This window comes from Lygodium microphyllum, chromosome 9, assembly GCF_053477565.2.
Source record: "Lygodium microphyllum isolate KBCC chromosome 9, Lygodium_microphyllum_v1.1.10, whole genome shotgun sequence".
NCBI classification, from domain to species: Eukaryota; Viridiplantae; Streptophyta; class Polypodiopsida; order Schizaeales; family Lygodiaceae; genus Lygodium; species Lygodium microphyllum.
In genome coordinates, this window is record NC_141143.1 from 55,730,831 (window position 1) to 55,749,779 (window position 18,949).

Genomic DNA, 18,949 nt, shown 5'->3' on the forward strand with positions numbered 1-18,949 from the left:
TGCTCGTCCTAGCAAAACTAGAGTCTAAGTGGATCTCTCTACGATTTTGCAAATATCATTTTTGATATTAATATTTATGTTACTTCTCATTAAAAAAACAATAACACATATATTTCATTGGGTTCAATTGGTTAGACTAATTCTCTATATATAAGTTTTTGTTGGTTGGCAAAAAAAGCGACAGATAGCCCAAAATTGTCACTATTAAGTTCATTTGATGAAAAGGAACGACCTTATTTTCAATAGAAGGAGCCAAGCTAGATTGGATTGCTGCTTGGGGCGAATTACTTACTGTTCTGGGACCTATTAAGGCCAAAACACTGGATATTCAAGCTTTTCCATACGAAGCTAAGTAACATAGTGTAATGGGTGGTTGCATCCACAAGGCACTGGAATATTTTACCCTTTTGAATACTACAAATCATGCGTTATATAAAAAAGGGAATGTTTGTTCGGCTCAGTGCATACTTGCAACTTATTATGTTAGTGCTTTTTATATTCAATTCACGAACATGGCAGTACCATTCGCATCCCATCATAAATCTGAACATTGGAAATAAATCACATTGAATCAATCGTGTGCGATATTGCCCGTGTGGGATATTGCTCTAGTGGCTTGATGAGCTGTTGGCGGGTCTCGAAGGAAAGAAAGAGAGACCTTCCATTCCATTCGTCTGTCTCTTCTCTTCTGTGCAAGCCACAGCAGAAACAAGGAAAGCCGAAGATCGTGTCTGGGAATCCAAGCGATCAAGCAAGCAGCGGAAGAAGAGGAGGCTCAATCTGATTTGCGCTTGATCGCACCCACATCGAACTCGCCTCCCTTCTCAGATCCGGCCATGTCGTATGCCTATCTGTTCAAATACATCATCATTGGAGACACAGGTATGGGTCTCTTTCTGTGTGTGGCGCACATGAGTACCCCTTTTCCTTGTCCCGGTTTTCACCTGGTGGCTCGGTGTTCTGGTTTTCTCTTTGCTTTTGTTTCTGAAGGGGTGGGCAAGTCCTGCCTTCTCTTGCAGTTCACAGATAAGCGCTTTCAGCCTGTCCATGATCTCACCATCGGTGTCGAATTCGGAGCCCGCATGATCACTATAGACAGTAAACCCATCAAGCTGCAAATCTGGGACACGGTAAAAAAAAAAAAAAGAAAATTTATCTTTGAGTTCTCTTAAGTCGTCTACACACGTTGTCTTTGGACCATACACATGTGTGCACACACATAGATATGAGCTGGCTGTGCTCTCACTGGTGCACAGTGCATATTGCCCTGCAAACATCTGTACTGGCATACACAAACAGATCTAGGCTGGCTATGTTTTCTGCATAGGTGCCATCCACATAGAAGTACTCAACATTACGTTTGAGATTTACACATTGGTATCATATGGCTAAATTAACATGTTTGAGGTTTTCACATTGGTATCATAAAGCTAAATTAACATGTCTCATACCCATCTAGACATTGGTAGGTTGCTCGTGTGTTACAAAGTGGTTCCCTGTGCTTGCCAATTTTGCTAGGAAAGTAGCAGGCATTTTTGAGATTTCTTTTTGGGCAGCTGGGCTGGGGGGATTTTGCCATTAATTGGTCTACTTAAAACTGGTGCTCAAGTAAGACATGTTCTTCTTTTGGCCACCTTTGAGCTGCACAAACAAGTCTGTTCGGGCACGCTAATTTGTTATTAACCTTGCTCTTAGGCTGGGCAAGAGTCTTTTCGGTCTATCACAAGGTCTTATTATCGTGGTGCTGCCGGTGCTCTGTTGGTATATGACATCACAAGGTAATGTTTCTTGGAATTTTTGGCATTTGAGCACAGGATAACTTGTTGCAGGCTTGTGATACTGCATATTGTACAACTTCAGGCGAGAGACGTTTAATCATCTAGCAAGCTGGCTTGAGGATGCACGCAATCATGCCAACTCTAATATGACAATCATGCTTATTGGAAACAAATGCGACCTTGCCCACAGGCGAGCAGTGAGCACTGAAGAGGGTGAGCAGTTTGCAAAGGAAAATGGCCTGATATTCATGGAGACATCGGCAAAGACTGCTCAAAATGTCGAAGAGGTATGCAGCCAGTTCTGTCATGGTTTAAGTGTTGATGAAATTGGACTTTCCTTTTGTAAGATGCAGGCATTGTTTTAAATTTGCCCTGTTCTGATTATCTTCTAAGAAGTATCTCATTTGGTGGTTCATGTTTTTCTTGTTGCTTATTAAAGCTTTGAGCAAAGCTTTCAATGGTTCTGCAAGACTGCTCAGTGTGCACTCTTTTTACTATGTTGTAGACCGTAAAGGTCTGTGTAATGTTAGGATTGCAATATGAGATGTAGCAGAGAAAGAGCTAGTGCATGTAAACTATAAATGCAAGCCACATAGTACATGGAAATAGAAATCCCCTATGAGAATCAAGCTCATGTAGAAGTTCCCTCTCTTCACACCACAAATTTGAGTATACAATTGAAGCATGTTGCCACACACCCTTCTTTCATAGGAAAAATATGAATTTGTGTATATACGATATGGGTCGACCAACAATGGAATAACGATTAAAATTGTTGGCTAGAAAATGGATCTCGGATGTTTGTCAACTTGTGAAATGACCACTCCCCACATCTGTCAAAGCAAGAATGTAAGATACACTATGGTTGCTCCAATGTGATGAAGTTTTGATGTGCCTTGGTGTTTGCACTTTTAATAAGAAGCATTCCAATGTCATGATCCTTGAATTAGTCAAACTTGCAATCATTGTAGCTCTTGTAGCCACATAGGTTTCATAGAAAGCTTGTTGTGATGAGTAGATTTCTCCACTAGAACAAAACCTTGGGTTCCACTCGTGCAAGACTATGTGAATGCATCATGTCATTTGTCCCTGCATGAACTTGGTGCTAGATATACTAGTTTAGGTGTTCTAGATATACTAGTTCAGGTGTTAATGTGGAGATGACTTGGTGAGAAACTACTTCTTTAGTTTATACACTTCATTTAGGGTTTCACATTGACATCCCCAAAAAGGGCTAGTGTCCACATTTTGGTCACTTTTTTAGTGGGCGCCCACACAATGGTGAGCCATCCTAGACAGCTTATATCTATAAATCGACAGTTACTTCATTCATTTTTCTCTCTCTTCGGTCACCACCACCACTTCCCTTCTCTCACCAACCTCTTCCATTGCCCTTATATCCCTTTAGGAAAACATTGTGATTCATGGCTCGTGATTGCCTTCACCCTTTCTCTTTTGCTTCAGGTGCCTTATTCCAGCATCAGGCCTTGCATTTGGAGCATCTTTCACTTGGCGTCACCATCATATGCTTGGCGTCAGTACCCTTTTCCATTAGGCTTTACCTTCACTTGCGTTTTTTAGTGTGGAGATCTTCTCCTTGCTTGGCATTATCATCTCTAGCTTGGCATTAGCATCCTAGCCTTTAGCGACAATCTATATCACCGAGCATCAGTGATTTCATTACTTGTCTATTATAGGGGCTATTAGAACCTATGGTTTTGTAGCTTGGCTCCTCCTCCATCACGTGGTGTTACTTGTCTATCAAAGGGTTGTTGGGACTTGTGTTTTTGCAACCTGGCTTCTCCTTCATCACCTGGCGTCACTCATTTGTTATAGAGGTTGTTGGGACCTGCGTTTTTGCACCCCGGCTCATCTTCCATCATTTGGTGTCATTGTTATCTACTTGGCATCAGCATTTGGGTTGCTCTCTTTGCATTTGACAACTCCGATTCTCTAGGATTTGCATTTTGTTGCCCATATCACTTCTTGGCATTAGAGGTCTGCGGTTGGCTCCCTCCACAGCTAGTGATCGTCTTCCAATCTCTGATGATATTAGAGCACTGCAGTTTGCTTCATCGATAGTTGTCATTCACCTTCCTGTGATTACTTCGATGGCCCATTGCCCCGAGTACGTGTGTTTCGTTCTCTTCATTGTGCAGATTTCCCATAGGTGATGCTACTTGATTCAAACAAGACAGTGCATTTATCTTTTGAGCTTCATCTCTGTTACATCAACTTTTCTTCTCATAGCATGATTCAGTGCATCATCACGGTGTTCTTTTTGTGTTTGTGAGTTTCTTTTCTCTCTCAGTGTTTGCCATACACACTTTGTGTTACTCCCCACAAATCCTATTGTCTCTTTGCACTATCACTTACCTACTTATTTGAGAAGGCAAAGACAAGTTGCGGGTTCGGCATTATCTATTGATTCCCTCTTCATTTCCGCAATCTGTGTCACTGAGAGACAATGACTGTTGCTCGCCTTTGGCTCAGTTTGAGTCTTCCTTTTCCCCACTCTCGACTATTCAAGTTCAAGATGCCACCTTTGGGACTTGTTTGATATCTTGGATACCATAAGTACCTTTTTCGGTATGAGCATCAGCATTTCCTTCGTTATCAGGTGATTCAGAGGTCGTGATCCATGAGTTTTTAGATTCCCTCTCTCTTGTAGAGGGGGTTTCAGAGGGGGCTATACTCTCTTTGCCCTCAAAGGGAGCTTCTACTTATTCGGCTTTAGAGGGGACCCTTGCACCTCCACCATCAGGGGAGGTTATGGAGCTAGTGGCTTCTCACCCATGGTGGAGTCAGATTCTACAATTCATCCTGTCCTACTACATGATTACCTTTTAGGTGGAAATCTTACATCTTTGAGATCCTCTTCTTCTTCATCGTATCTCTCCTCTCCTCTTTCTTCATCCCTTTTTGGGCGTAAGAGGAGGTGTTGAGAAACCACTTCTTTAGTTTACATACTTTATTTAGGGTTTCACACTGACAGCCCCAAAAAGGGTTGGTGTTGTCACTAGATGGTGATACTTTTTGCAGTCACTTTTCTTATTTACTTATATAAATATTTTATTTTTTCTTTTCTTTAGTTGCCGTTGCTTTTTACCCCCAGAGTTCTCTTGGATTAAGCCAGGATCTTTGCATGGCCAGAAGAGGCAGCCATTGGGACAAATTGGACTAATGGTTTGTTTGAGCCTTGGGATTGGATTGAATGGGCACTGAAGAATAGAATGCTAGTGCATTGGGATTGTGTGCTTAGTCATAGGAGATGGTGCAGGACAATGAGCCTGGCCAAGACGGAAGATGCATATGTGAGAATGCCCACGGAATAAAAGGCACCGTAACCGAGCCACATTACACTTTTTGATGTGGTTGCAATGATAAAGTTGCTCAGAACAACTTGAGGAATGTAGGGGTATCATCCCTAAAATTTAGGGAGTTATTATTTTTGGACCCTAGAATTTGTTCGCGTCATTATTTTTGTTTTTGCACGAGGATTTATTCTCTGGTCTGTGTTGAGGTCAAATTTTGCATCAATCATGGAGAATTTTAGACCGGAAGATTTAAATGGAAAAATTGTTACATGTATGCTATGTGTCACAATTTGGGCACAAATTCCCAAAAGAGATAGAGAGAGAGCATTAAAAAAAAACGTAATTGGTAGGAGGGGCAGATTTGAGCATGAAGTTTTTAAGGGCTGAGGGCAGATTGCTGCAAGTACATCAGTTGTGAAGAGTACTTCTCCATCTCATGTATGGAGGTAGAGGTTGCTCCCTCTGGTCAACTCTCTCTCTATTCTCAGAGGAAATGCTGTGCATGATGGGTTGATTCAATCGAATGTATAGTTTTGTGTTTTCTTTGCTCTTCTGCTGAGGCAAGAGCCTCACTGTCCAGGTTCAGGAGCAGCTGAGTGCTTCTCCAATGTAGGAACTAAAGAAAGTGATGACCACACCACACAAAAACGTGGTTTTAAGCTCTAATTTAGTGCTATTTGTGGGACTGTTTTACTGTTGGAATGATGCCAAGGTCAAAGGGTTTGTAGTCCAACTGGTATGGAATAGATTTGGAATTGAATAAGGTTGAGAATAGGCCAAGAAACAGGTAGAAAACAGGAAATACAGAGTTCTGCAGATTGCAATTCTGCACTTGAATTATTGAGTTATGCTCTTCCTACTTGGGATGATGTTCTGGATATGCTGTACTGTCCTTATGCAGCTAAAATTTACTCAAAAAAAGATGTTGTTTTGGATATACTGTAATGTCCTTATGCAGTTGAAATTTACTCAGAAAAGATGAAAGGCAATTGTTCACAGGTTTTCTACTTTGAAACTTTTTTTTTTGGTGTAACTTTTCATCTTTTAATTGATAAAGAAATATTGAGAGGGGCGCCGGTCTTTGGGGTTAATTTGGTGTTGAGCAAGGGAGTGAGGTTTTTATTTGTGTGTGTATGTGAAAAGACTAGGTATTAATTGAAAGGACAACCGCTTTAGGTGAGTCATAGACCGGTTTCAGGTGTCCACATTTTGGCCACTTTTTTAGTGGGCGCTCACTCAATGGTGCTCCACCCTAGACAACGTATGCCTATAAATAGATAGTCACTTCATTCATTTTTCTCTCTCTTCAGTCATTCTTGACCACCTTTAGTCACCACCACCACTTTCCTTCTCTCACTAGCTCCTTCCATTGCCCTCACACCCCTTAGGACATTGCGGTTCGTGGCTTGTAGTTGCCTTCACCCTTCCTCTTGTGCTTCAGTGTCTCGTTTTAGCACCAGGCCTTGCGTTTGAAGCATCTTCCAGCTGGCGTCACCATCAGTTGCTTGGCGTCAGCACTGTTTGGGCGTAAAGTCCTTTTGGGTGTAAACTCCCATTAATCTTTGTGTGTATAAACTTACGGGTGTGAACACACCCTTATTTGTACCCTAACACATAAAATACATTTTTATTCTTTGTGTACTATAACACTTACTGGTACACTCATCTTGGGTTTCTCTCACTCTTACTCTTAGCTGTGCTCTTGCTTCATTCCTGTCCTACAATCCATAGTGTTCGCGCTTCCCAAGAGTGTGAGTCAGTTCTGCGTGTGAGAAGAAGCCATTCACCTTTCCTGTCAATCATTGAGAGCAGGCCAACTTTTATTCAGGTTAAACTAATTAGGCCTGTTCATCACGGTTTCAGTTGATGACCAGTGTGGACTGTAGTCGACAGGTGTGAGGTCCCAAGACGGGCAGCTGCGCAACAGGTTAATGGACGAAGTGTAGTAGGTCAACAAGTGACAGGGCAGTCCTAGCGAAGGCAGAGGGTAGCATCGTTGTGACCAGATGGGCACTAGCGAATGCAGTCGTCATCATCAATGCGACTAGACATGCGACTAGTCAACAGCTTGCGAGGGGCAAATGGGCGACCACGTGTAGGTCTAGCAAGTCGTCACCACTAGTGCGCAAGTCCAGGAGGCGGTCGTCCAGACGGGGTCTGGTCAACGACATGACATGCCCATTTTCTTTCGTATTTTTTGTATTCTGCATTTTTTTTCTTCTCCTTCCTTACCGGGTGTTTGTTTGCACAAGCGTAATGTGCCATCTTGATTGAAAATTTTGGGGCTTTTCGCGGATTTGGGAACCATGATATAGAACAAGACAATCAGACCTAGAAATTGTAAAAATTGGCTCTAAAAATTTTGAGGCTTTTCATGTATCATTGAAATTTTGCTCAGCTGAGCCAAATTTACTGACATTGGTGCACACTTGGACTGAGTAATTTGGGGCTTTTGCAAAAAATTGTCAAATTTTGCTAATTTTGCCTGCTTTATGCTATCGGGATCATGTATTTATGCAATTGGAGCAGATTGGTCAGTAAAATTTTGGGCCTTTTACTGAAATTTGAGAATTCTGGCAAAATTGATGTCTGAAATGCACTTTGGGAACATTGCTGAAGCAATCTTGGTGCTATAAGTAGTGGTATTTATCTCCCACTTGTGAGATTTTGGAGAAATTGCAGAGAATTTTGGTGTTTTTTGTGTATTAGAAGTTGATTTGGTCACATAAGTATGCAGTACACATATTGGGTAGCACCCATTGAGTTGATACATTGCTGAATAGCCATGTTGCAGCAGTCTCAGTGATCATTTGCAGATTTGGGATTGTTGCAGATGTATTTTTGGTGATATTGTTGGAGTGGGAGTCACCTGACGATTATGTATGCATGGATTATATGCTGAAATTTCAGTTATACTGCTATAAGTCATCTGTTCCACTGCTGTACATATACTTGGATTGAATCTTGCTCTTGTTGTTTGAAAGTTTGGGCTGATGTTGACTGAATATTCAGCTCATTGTTTGCTGTCATAAATTGCAGCATTGATTTTTGGGTGCATTGCTGAAAAATGGCTGCAAATGCTTCCAACAGCAGTGACACTAAATCCTTTCTCGAAATCAAGAGGTTTGATGGCACTGGCTTTGACTTGTGGAAGGATAGGATGTAAGGCATTTTGTTTCTCAAGAATTGTGATGATGCTCTTTTGGAAGTTGAGCCTGCAACTATGATAGCTGAGGATTGGGCTAGACTCAACAAGAAGGCCGTTGCATATATTAGAATGGTTGTATCTGATGACGTACTTATAGACATTAAGCGTCTTGATACAACTTATGCCATATGGAAAAAGTTGATGGACACTTATGAAAATACAACTCCAGTAAATCAAGTGCATCTCATGCCCAAGCTTGTAAACGTGGAGTTGGATGAGTGTAAGCTAGCATCAAAGGATTTGAGTGCTTTCACAGGGATTTTGAGTTAGTTGCAAGACTTTGGTTTACAACGCTTCAATGATAGAAGGCATTTTCTTGTTGACGACTTTGCTTGATAGCTGGGAGTGTTTGGTTGTTTCACTAAGAAACAACCCTGCTTTAACCTGATCGTGTTAGGGGCTCTATTCTCAATGAGGAGATTAGAAGAAAGTCCAGTGGAGAAAGCAGTGGTTCAGCTTATCATCTTAGAGGTAGGTCAGAAAAGAGGGGTAATGTAAGAAATAAAGGAAAAAGTTGGAGTAAAAGCAAGGGCAAACAACAAGATATTACTTGCTATCAATGTGGATGTAAAGGGCATAAAAAGCTTGATTGTCGGTACTACAAGAAAGAGCAAGAAAGAAAGAAACAACAAGGAAAGAAAAAGAAGGATGACAAGAAAGATGACGATAGCTTTCCCTCAAAAGAAGTTGCAAAGGCAAACGTTGCATTTAGTGTGATCATTGAAGAGCTCTCTGATATTGGAGAGATACTTGGTTGTAGCCTAATGTAATGATGTAGGTGTTATGGCAATAGCAAGTGATATGCACATCACTCAAAAGGAGGTAATCGATGCCTTACTTTCAACTCGTGATGGGCTGTTCCAATCATGGATAGTGGACATCGGTGCCTCTTTTTATGTTACTTCCTCTTTGAAGTCATTTTCTGAATACACTGTAGGTTGCCTAGGCAAGGTTTACTTGGGCAACAATTATGCATGTGAAATAGAGGGTGTAATTACCATTCACTTGTTCCTTGAAAATGGCTAAGAGCTGATTTTGCAAGATGTCAGATATGTACCTAGCATAAAGAAAAGTCTACTCTCAATTGGGTAGCTTGATGTAAGAGGGTATTTTACTACCTTTGGTGGTGGATCTTGGAAGGTCCACAAAGGCTCTATGCTGATTGTTAAAGGCAATAAAAAGGGAACTTTGTACTATTTGCATTGTAAAGCATTACCTGGCAAGTTTTTGGTTGTGGCTGAAGTTCATTTACAAATTGAACTTTGGCACAAAAGACTTGGTCATATGAGCCAAAAAGGCCTTCAAGTTCTCTCCTCTTTAGGGAGATTTGATATAAAAGACTCTAGGCTCCCCAAAATATTTAGAGCCAATGTGCACTATTTTTGCAAATTTTGGGTTTTTTGGATCGTGGGAAGGGCTTGGTGGCTCCTTCCCCAGCTGCTTTCTAGTGGTGGTGATGAGGTCATCCCTCTCGGCTCTCCAGTGCTAGAGAGGGAGCGTGAGAGGGTGGTGAGATGGGGCAGCCGTGGCTCATCTATATTTCTATACAGATGCACAGGATCCGGAGAGGGACATCCCTGACGCATCGACCAAAGTCTAACAAGTACAAATCTTGGAGCTAGGATTGACATCTAGATTCATGATGGACTGGATACTTGATAGAGAGCGGGTGGCTTTTGTCTAGAGCTCACATGAGGGGACACTTTGGTGGTTTGGCTAAGGAGGAAAATTCATGGTGATTTATGCGTTGCGGCATTGGTGACAGGATGGTCATGTGTGCTACATCAGAGGCATCACTGACAGACATTGAGAGCTGCTATGGTCTTCTCTATCTTCAAGAGCTGGTACGATCGACATTGACATCAGGTTCTCTCTGAGGCACCTTGGTGGTGGCTTATCACCCACTACTTGGGTATCCATGGTTCTACTTGGTGGTTCTATGTTGTCTGGTTTATGATTCATTCTCATTGTACCATTGTATTGTATCAGGTCACCCATGATCTGAGAGAGGGTGTTAGTAGATATGTCAACTCATGTGTGAGTCTGAGCTGCAGAGGCTTGGGCACATTATTCAGGCTATTTAGGCATTTTTTATTGTGTCATTTTATGGTCATATTGGGTATTTATTGCTGGCCGATCAGCATTAAATACTAGCCAACCTGACATATTTTATGGCATAATTGAAACACAAGACAAAAGACAAAGGGAAAGAAAGAACACAATACAGATGAGAACTCAGATGTATGCTCAAAACATGTTTCTTAAAAACTAGATCTTTTTTCTTGAAGAAAAAATATGGCTTTTTGTGCGTATTTAAAAAAAATAGGTGTTCATCTCTTCTTTTCTCATGTAATAGGGATGCTGTACAACATGATGACCCAAGGTAATAAGTGTGGAATAACTTATGATGATTTGTATAGTGTAATTGTTGTTGAAGTTGAGGGTGGTACTTTTAGAGGTGTAGGAAGAAATAGAATCTAGGAGAAGGTTGGTGAATTAGTTTTACTTGTGTCTTGAAATATCACATGAAGGGTGTCTTGCAAGTTAGACATGGCAAGGGTGTAAAACAATGGAGGTCAGTCTTCACCAGCAAAAGATGGGTCCTAGAAGTGATGAGGAGTGTGCACGAGGATCGAGACAGTGTAGTTGAGATATGCAGAGTGAAAGAGGGAGTGAGAGTAGAGTAGAGTAGAGTAGAGAGTGAGGAAGAGAGTAAGAGCATGACACTCAATGTGAGTGTACTACTTTAGGTTGTTGATAATATATATGAAGTACAAGTGTAAGGGTGCATACTCACCTGAACACTGTAAAAGGTACGGTGAGACTTTATTTTCGACAACCGCCCATCTAAAGAAAATGTGCTTGAAGGTGGAGGAAAGAATCAGCCAAGTCTATGAATGTACAAAGCTGAAATACACATATACTATCCAACCCTCATAATATAGCGGCAATAAGTAAATTGCTCTGTTGGAAGACACTTCGTGAGAAGGTCTGCAGGGTTATCATCTGTATGTACCTTGACAAGCTCAATGCTCTTGCTATCCGAGTACATCCGTGATAAAATGATACTTCACCTATATGTGCTTTGTCTTTGCATGAAAGACAGAATTCAGTGCTAGCATGATAGCACTCTGACTATCATAGTGGAGGTTAGGAACCTCAGTAATGCCTAGCTCGCTCACCAGACGTGAAAGCCATAAAGCCTCCTTGCATGCCTCAGTGGCAGCCACATACCTTGCCTCTGTAGTAGACAATGCAATGCACTTTTGCAGCCTGGATATCCAAGAGATTGCTCCCCTTGTGTATGTGAACACATATCTTGAAGTAGACTTCCTGTAGTCCGGATGACCAGCATAGTTTGCATTCGTGAAGCCAACAATAGATGATTTCTACTTTCCAAAGTAGATACATAAGTCCTTTGTGCTCTTAAGGTAGCTCATGATACCCTTTACCGCTTCCCAATGCTTTTTGCTAGGATATGCCATGTACTCGCTAACCACTCCCACGGCAAATGCAATGTTTGGATGTGTAGCAACCATAGCATACATGACGCTACGAATAGCTAAAGCATAAGGAATCTTGGCCATCTCAGCCTTTCAATCATCAGATGTAGGGTTGTCATTTGCACGTAAGTTTCACATATAGAGGCAGCGGTATACCAATGGCTTTCCTCCCCTCCATATTGAAAGGCTACAAAACCTTAGTAATATAGTCTGGTTGTGACAAATAGAGAAGACCCTTTGATTTGTCCCCGAGTATACACATGCCAAGAATATGATTGGCCTCACCAAGATCCTTTATATCAAAGCTATTGTGTAGGCTTTGTTTCAAGGAGTCCAAAGCATGAATATCCCTGCTTGTAGTCAATGTGTTATCCACATACAAAACCAAGAGAAGAAGGCTACCATCGGTTGCCTTCTTGATGTATAAGTAGTGATCAACTTGAGATCTATGGAATCCCTAAGATTGTATAAATGTATCAATTTATGATACCGTTCTTGTGGTGCTTGTTTCAACCCATACAAACTCTTGTTGAGTTTACATACCATGTGCTCTTTCCCCTATGCCACAAAACCCTCAAGTTGCTGCATATAGATCTCCTCATTTAGATCACCATATAAAACAGCTGTTTTTACATCCATCTATATGAGTTCCATTATTCAGATGCAACCAAGCCCAAAATGGTTCGCAAAGTAGTCATTTTGACTACAGGAGAAAAAAAATCATCAAAATCAATTACATGTTCTTGCTTGTACCCTTTAGCAACCAATCGTGCCTTGTACTTTGGCAAATAACCAGAATTGACTTTCATTTTGTAAACCCATTTGCATGGTAGCACTTTTTGCCTTTTAGGCAAATGCACCAAATCCCAAGTGTCATTTTTCACGAGAGATTCCACCTCTAACAGCATAGCCTTATGCCATTTCTTGCTTGTTGTCTTTTCTGTTCATTGCTTCCTTGAAGCATGACAGCTCACCACAATTTGTCAACATGACATAGTCAGCCACATAATTGACACCGGGAACAAACCTATCTGGTTATCTTTGCATTCTGGTCAACCTATGGACCCAATGATCAAGATTTGCTGGCTATTCAGTTAGCAAATTTGCATTAACAACTTGCTGTTCTGCAGGTTCAGCATGTTGTACAGCTGGTTTTGGTTGTTCCAAAGGCATCTGTTTTTACTGAATTTGTGGTATATCATGGTTAATATCTCATTGATCATTTTCAACATTATTTCTTGCATTTTCAATGACATTTACATCAGGTATTTGTTGTTGTCTAGTGGGCATCCTTTGCTGTTCTATAGGTATATTTCCCGGAATACAACCCTTCTGATCTCCTTTGTCTTTTCAGGGTGTTTGTGCATGCATCTTCCCGAAAGATAACATCATTGCTATGTACTACTTTCCTTTTCTTAGGATCTTATAATCGATACCCCATTTTACCCTCGTCACCATATTCTAGGAAAATACATTTATAGGACTTTGGCTCAAGTTTGTAGCATTCTTCATTGCAAATTTGCACAAAAAGCCTTGCAGCCAAACACTCTCAAGTGAGCATGTGAAGGTGGCTTGCTCGACTATGCTTCTTGAGGAACTCCCCCTCCCCAAAGACTTGTTTGGTGATCGGTTAATCAAATGTACGGTTGTCATAACAATCTCTACCCAAAATCCACGAGGTAAAGTAGCATGTGACAACATTGTACGGACCTTGTTTTGAATGGCTATGTTCATACATTTTGCAATACCATTTTGGGATGGATTGTGAGGGGTAGTGAGCTCTCTTTTAATTTCTTTGTTGTCATAAAAGTTTTGAAAGGCTTTGGACACATATTCCCCACCATTGTTAGAGCGAAGACACTGTAATATCTTGTTGGTCTGATTTTTAGCAAGTGTCAAGAATTTTTTAAATTTATCCAAGGTCTCGTCTTTACGACAGAATGGATAAACCCATACTTGCATGTGGCATCATCGACAAAAGTAATGAAATACTTCTTTCCCCTTAGAGATAACCCTGGCATTTGACATACATTTGAATGTATCAACTCTAAGGGTAAAGACTTTAGAGAGAGTAAATTTTTATGTGACGTTTGAGCATGCTTACCATAAATACAATGATCACGTTGTTCAAAATTAGCATATCTCAAAGACGGCAAATAACCCAAACGAGAAAGCACTTTCATCCCAATTCGACTCCTATGTCTCAACTGGCTATGCCACAAAGAAATACTTGGTTGCTCGGTTATGGCAACTACATGGTTACACATGCTAGATACATGCTAAGGATACAAAGTATCACTTTTGGAGCCCTTGGCAACAATGCGAGAGCCCTTACAAATTTTCCATTTGCTATCTCCAAGGGTGGTGTGATAGCCTTCGTCATCTAGTTGCCGTGTGCTTATCATGCTTTTCTTGAGTTGAGGTACATGTCTCACATTATGCAAAACAAACATGGAGCCATGCTGAAATTCCAATTTCACATTGTTAATACCTGCAATTTTACATGCATAGTTATCCCTCAAGTGGACAACACCACATGCACCACCATTGTAGTAAGAAAACCACTCATGATGTGGTGTAACATGAAAAGACACACGTGAATCAAGTATCCAAGTGTACATGTCATCCTTAGAATCTGCAATCAATGCATGTGCACTCAAAAAGAAGCAAGAAGTACATCACCATCACTGTCATTCTTGGGAGTGACTACATTTACCTCTTCTATCTTCACATTGCTATTCTTTGTAGGTTGGCTGTTCTTTTTCTTAGTCTTGTTTTCTTCAATATTTTTGTTTTTTTCCTTTCTCTTTCTTCGATTCAAATAGTTTTGTTTGTCATGCCCTTTCTTGCCACATGATGACACTCCACATTTTGCCACGAGACTTTATATGTGCTCTATTTTCAGAAGTGCCCTTTTATTGAAATTGGCCCCTAGTGTGCAATGGATTAGAAGACTTGTTTGCTGAATTATTGTGCTTGTAGAAGACTTGTTTGCTGAATTATTGTGCTTGTTGAGTTCTTCCATGAGCAAAGAACTCTCCACATTCGAATATAATAGTTGAGCATTTGAGTTACTCAAAGTTGTCCTAAAGGTATCACAACTTTTAGGCGAAGTGCATAGCAGGAAAGTAGCCTTGAACTCATCATCAATATGGAAATCCAAAGCAATCAGTTGACTGAAAGTTGAGTTGAACTAGTTCAAATATATAGACATGGTTGTACCTTCCTTCATGCAAAGGTCCATCAACTTTTTCAGCCAATAAACCTTGCTGGTTGCACTTTTCTGAGCATACAATTTTTCAAGTCTTTGCCACATTGCATATGCTGAATTCAGCTTCTCAATGTTAAAGAGCAAGTTGTCTTGACACTGAGAGTTCAATGGTAGAGTGTGCAAGCCCATTCAAATAATCCCACTCTTGTTGTTCCATACCTGCTGGTCTTATTCCCTTTGCTTTGGTGGGCTTTACTTGTTTCTTCTACACCAAGACATTGTAGCACTATTTTTACCATATTGCAAAATTGTGTGCATCCTCAAGCTTCTTGATGTGCAAAAGGTTGCTGCTGTCACAGTTTCCCACCATGATTTGCAGCTCTAAATTGACTCCAAAGGCAACAAATGCAAGCCCAAATGTCACACGAGTGTCCATGGTATACTGCGAGTATCAACCAGCAGTGAAAATCAAGAAATTGCAGAAATTTCAGATCTGCAAATTGATTTCCAGAATTAGAGAGAGTCTGCTATTGCAGCCCACCAGCAATTACAGCAACATTAATAGGCCAATGCACCAATTACATGTAAAATTCCCAAAATTCGATTGCAATTTCTGCTCCAAAAGCATTCTCGGGCAAAATTTGACAATTTCTATCAAAAGCCCCAAATTTTCAAAAGGAAATCTGCCTAGATTGCATCAATACATGTACCCAAGTGCATATATGAGACAATTCTTGCACAAATTGATGAAATTTTGCAAAACCCCAATTTTCTCGGGTCCGGTGTGCACAAATTTCAGTGAAATTGAAAACATTTGACTAAAATGTGAAAAGTCCCAAAATTTCCTAGGCAAATGTGCACCGATTTTGCAATTTTTTGAGTCAGATTGTCTTGTCACCTGGTCGTCACAGTTGTCACAGCCTCCGTCGACTGGTCTGTTTGACATGCCGCCTGCCTGGTCACATGTCACCCGCCTGGTTGCAGGCTTGGTTGCTTGCTCCCAGCTCACCTGACCACCGCAGCCCGTCACTTGCTCCCAGTTTGCCTGACCAGCCCATTGCCTGTTTGCTAGCCTGTTGATTGCTCTGCCAACTGTTCGCTTGACTATTGCATGTGTCAATTGACCAATTGTCAAGCTGCCTCTTGCCCGCTCTGATATCTATTTGACGATGAGTGCACGCGAGGTTTGAGACAAAGTGCAGCTGAGATATGCACAGTGAAAGAGGGAGTGAGAGCAGAGTAGAGAGCGAGGAAGAGAGTAAGAGCACGGCAGTCAATGTGGATACAATAACGAAGTATACCACTTTAGGTTTTTGATAATATATATAAAGTACAAGGGTAAGGATGCATGCACACCTGAACATTGTAAAAGGCATGGTGAGCCTTTATTCCTAGCAAGAAAATCCATGTGTATTTTGGTGGCTCAACTCCTTGCTTGAAGCTGTGCTCAAGTCTCCAGCTCTTTCCCGCTGCTGAATAAGCATGCTGCAAAGTGCAAGGCCTCGTCCAAATTGTAGGATGCACTACATTCATAACTTTCAGATATTAGTCTTGCACAAAGTGTGAGAGAGGTTAACTCAATCCTTGGGGACCAGGTCTTCTTATAGATATTCTTGAGCTTTCACAAAAATGCACTGAAAATCTGTTTGTTCAGAATCAATCATATGTGCATTTGACCATAACTCTTCAAATAGTGAAGGATCCATTTGTCTCACGATCGCCTTTAACAAATGCTGCTTCTGCCTCATCATAGGTCTTGAAATAGACAAGTATATGTTGAAGCCTCCTAGAACTGTTCAATTATACAGAGATGTATATGCTGAGGCCTCCTGTGACTGTAACTCTTCAAAAAATGAAGGATCATCTGTCTCATGATAGCCTTTTAAAATGCCACTCTGCCTTATTATAGGCCTCGAAATAAAGTATACACTGAGGCCTTCCAGAAAGGTGGAAAGGTACAAAGAAGTCTAGATCAGGGGAGTCATGTCTGGAAAAATGGGAGTGATGAATAGTGCTAGCATTACCTAGGCTGTACTGAGCAAGGCCCTACATTCTGCCTTTAGTACATTTCAGGATGAGATGAAACAAGCCCTCAGTCTAATATCAGGTGCAACTTAAGTTTATGATGTCCTAGAAAGCCATGAGTGAACCTGGCTGGGTAGTAGGATAATGTGCCTAGAAGAATGCCTAGAAGAAAGCCCCACTGATAGTCTGTCATACGTGGAACTTGTCCTCTCTTTTTATTTGTTATCAGTTACATGTCGTTCATTGTGGACGTGTTTTTACTAGTGCTTCTAACACACAATGCTGTTGCAGGCTTTTATCAGGACGGCTGGAAAAATATATCAAAAAATTGAGGAGGGCATATTTGATGTCTCAAATGAGGTTAGAACTACTGTTCACGATTCTTACTCTTGCTGTCAACTTACTCACACAAGGTCCTAACTTATTTCCTTTTGGATGTTGGGGGATTTGTGCCAGTCACATGGAATAAAGGTAGGGTATGGAGCCGCTGCAAGAACAGGGGCATCAGGGACAGGAACAGCAGGTTCGCAGAGTGGTGGATGCTGTGGTTGATGTTAGCATGATGGGATCCTTAGGGGCTGGAGCTTTTAGTGTTTCAACATGGTCAGAGCTGTGTGATCGGTCTACTATTATTTTTCAACTAGGAGAACTATCAAAGGTTTCAGCTGCATATTTCCTTTATTTCTTTTTTGGGGGGTGGGCGGTGGGGAGTAAGGATCATTTATAAGATGTTTCAATGGGGGGGCTGGTTCCTTGGCTGATTCATTGCTTGGAAACTCTTCAAAGGATGCATGTATTTAAATGTACAAGTGCCAAGGGATGTTAGCACAATTAGGATGACCTGTAAATAGCATCTTTGAGGACCACTTGTTTATTTGGGTCTGATTTACGAGGCAGTAGGCTTGGGCCAATGAATGGAAAAAAGTGGGTTTCAGGCACTTGCAGATGGGGAGTTAGCTAAGCAGTTATGTTCTTGTATCCTTATGATGAAATTAAACAATAGATTCAACTGAATTTTATTGACAATGATGTTCAAGCTATCTTAATTAGTGTGTGGACTGATTGAGTATACTATGCTTCACATGTTGCAAGGTCCATTTTTGTTCGGAGCATTCACACCACCAGGTTGTGGATAGTATGTGAAAACTCTATTGATGGATAACTGTGTTAGGTGGACAAAGCACTACCAGGAGAGAGCTGATTGAATATACTACGGTTTACACGTTGCAAGGTCTACTTCTGTTAGGTTATTTGTAGTATGTGAAAACTCATGTTATTCATAGATAACAAGGTTATAGGTGGAGAAGCTGGTACCAGGAGAGCAGTGCTGAATATTTGTCATATCCTTATGATAGGTGGACAAGCATGAAAACATCAATAATGTGAAAACATTTTCATACTACGTATAGAATTGACAATATTGTTGGTATTACTGCTATAGGTTTCAAGTTTCACCCATTGTTGCTGTGAATTATGTATCTTTTCTTTTGTGGGTGTAGCTTGTGGGTGTTGGACCACTGAAAAGAGGAAGTTCTTGTGTGTTGCACAAACAGATGTAAACATTTCTTAGAATAGGTGAGAATGTGAGTTGGGTTTCTTTTGAAGATTGTACTATAGGAATCCTTTTGAAAACTAATTATTAAGTTGAGATAACCCTCAAAAGATCAGCAACATGATATTTCAATGCCAAGTTTTCCGAACTAGGGTAATCGGAGCCCCTCAAAAAATAGTAAATACGAGGATTTTGTTGTTCTAATGAAAAGATGTATTTTGGTTGAGAAAGTGGTTTCCATTATTGGCTGTTTGCAATGTTGTTAAATACTTTATTTTTTTGTAATGCATGTGATATATTGATAAAAAGTAAGATGCAGCGAGGCCCTAGGCTTGAATACCGAGTTTCCTACAAA

At 40.8% G+C, this 18,949-nt stretch overlaps 1 protein-coding gene across 2 annotated transcripts; it reads left to right on the forward strand.

Annotated features, from left to right (window-relative positions):
* Positions 1 to 510: 510 nt before the first annotated feature.
* On the forward strand, positions 511 to 18,068 carry LOC148031054 (ras-related protein Rab-2-B). Of its 2 annotated transcripts, XM_087684571.1 has the most exons (6): positions 521 to 882; positions 991 to 1,130; positions 1,696 to 1,778; positions 1,861 to 2,065; positions 17,334 to 17,402; positions 17,499 to 18,068. In XM_087684571.1, the coding sequence occupies exons 1-6, from the start codon at positions 837 to 839 to the stop codon at positions 17,592 to 17,594; spliced, it is 639 nt and encodes a 212-aa protein (XP_087540697.1). In that variant the 5' UTR covers positions 521 to 836; the 3' UTR covers positions 17,595 to 18,068. The 2 variants fall into 2 exon arrangements, with proteins under 2 accessions (XP_087540696.1, XP_087540697.1); XM_087684570.1 differs by having other exon boundaries at positions 511 to 1,130.
* Positions 18,069 to 18,949: the final 881 nt, after the last annotated feature.

Excerpts from the sequence above, each read along its gene's own strand:
- LOC148031054 (XM_087684570.1), top strand. The coding sequence starts at position 837 with ATGTCGTATGCCTATCTGTTCAAATACATCATCATTGGAGACACAGGT. Across the intron at positions 1,131-1,695 it reads AGCTGCAAATCTGGGACACG|GCTGGGCAAGAGTCTTTTCG; the intron begins GTAAAAAAAAAA and ends CCTTGCTCTTAG. Across the intron at positions 2,066-17,333 it reads CTGCTCAAAATGTCGAAGAG|GCTTTTATCAGGACGGCTGG; the intron begins GTATGCAGCCAG and ends ATGCTGTTGCAG.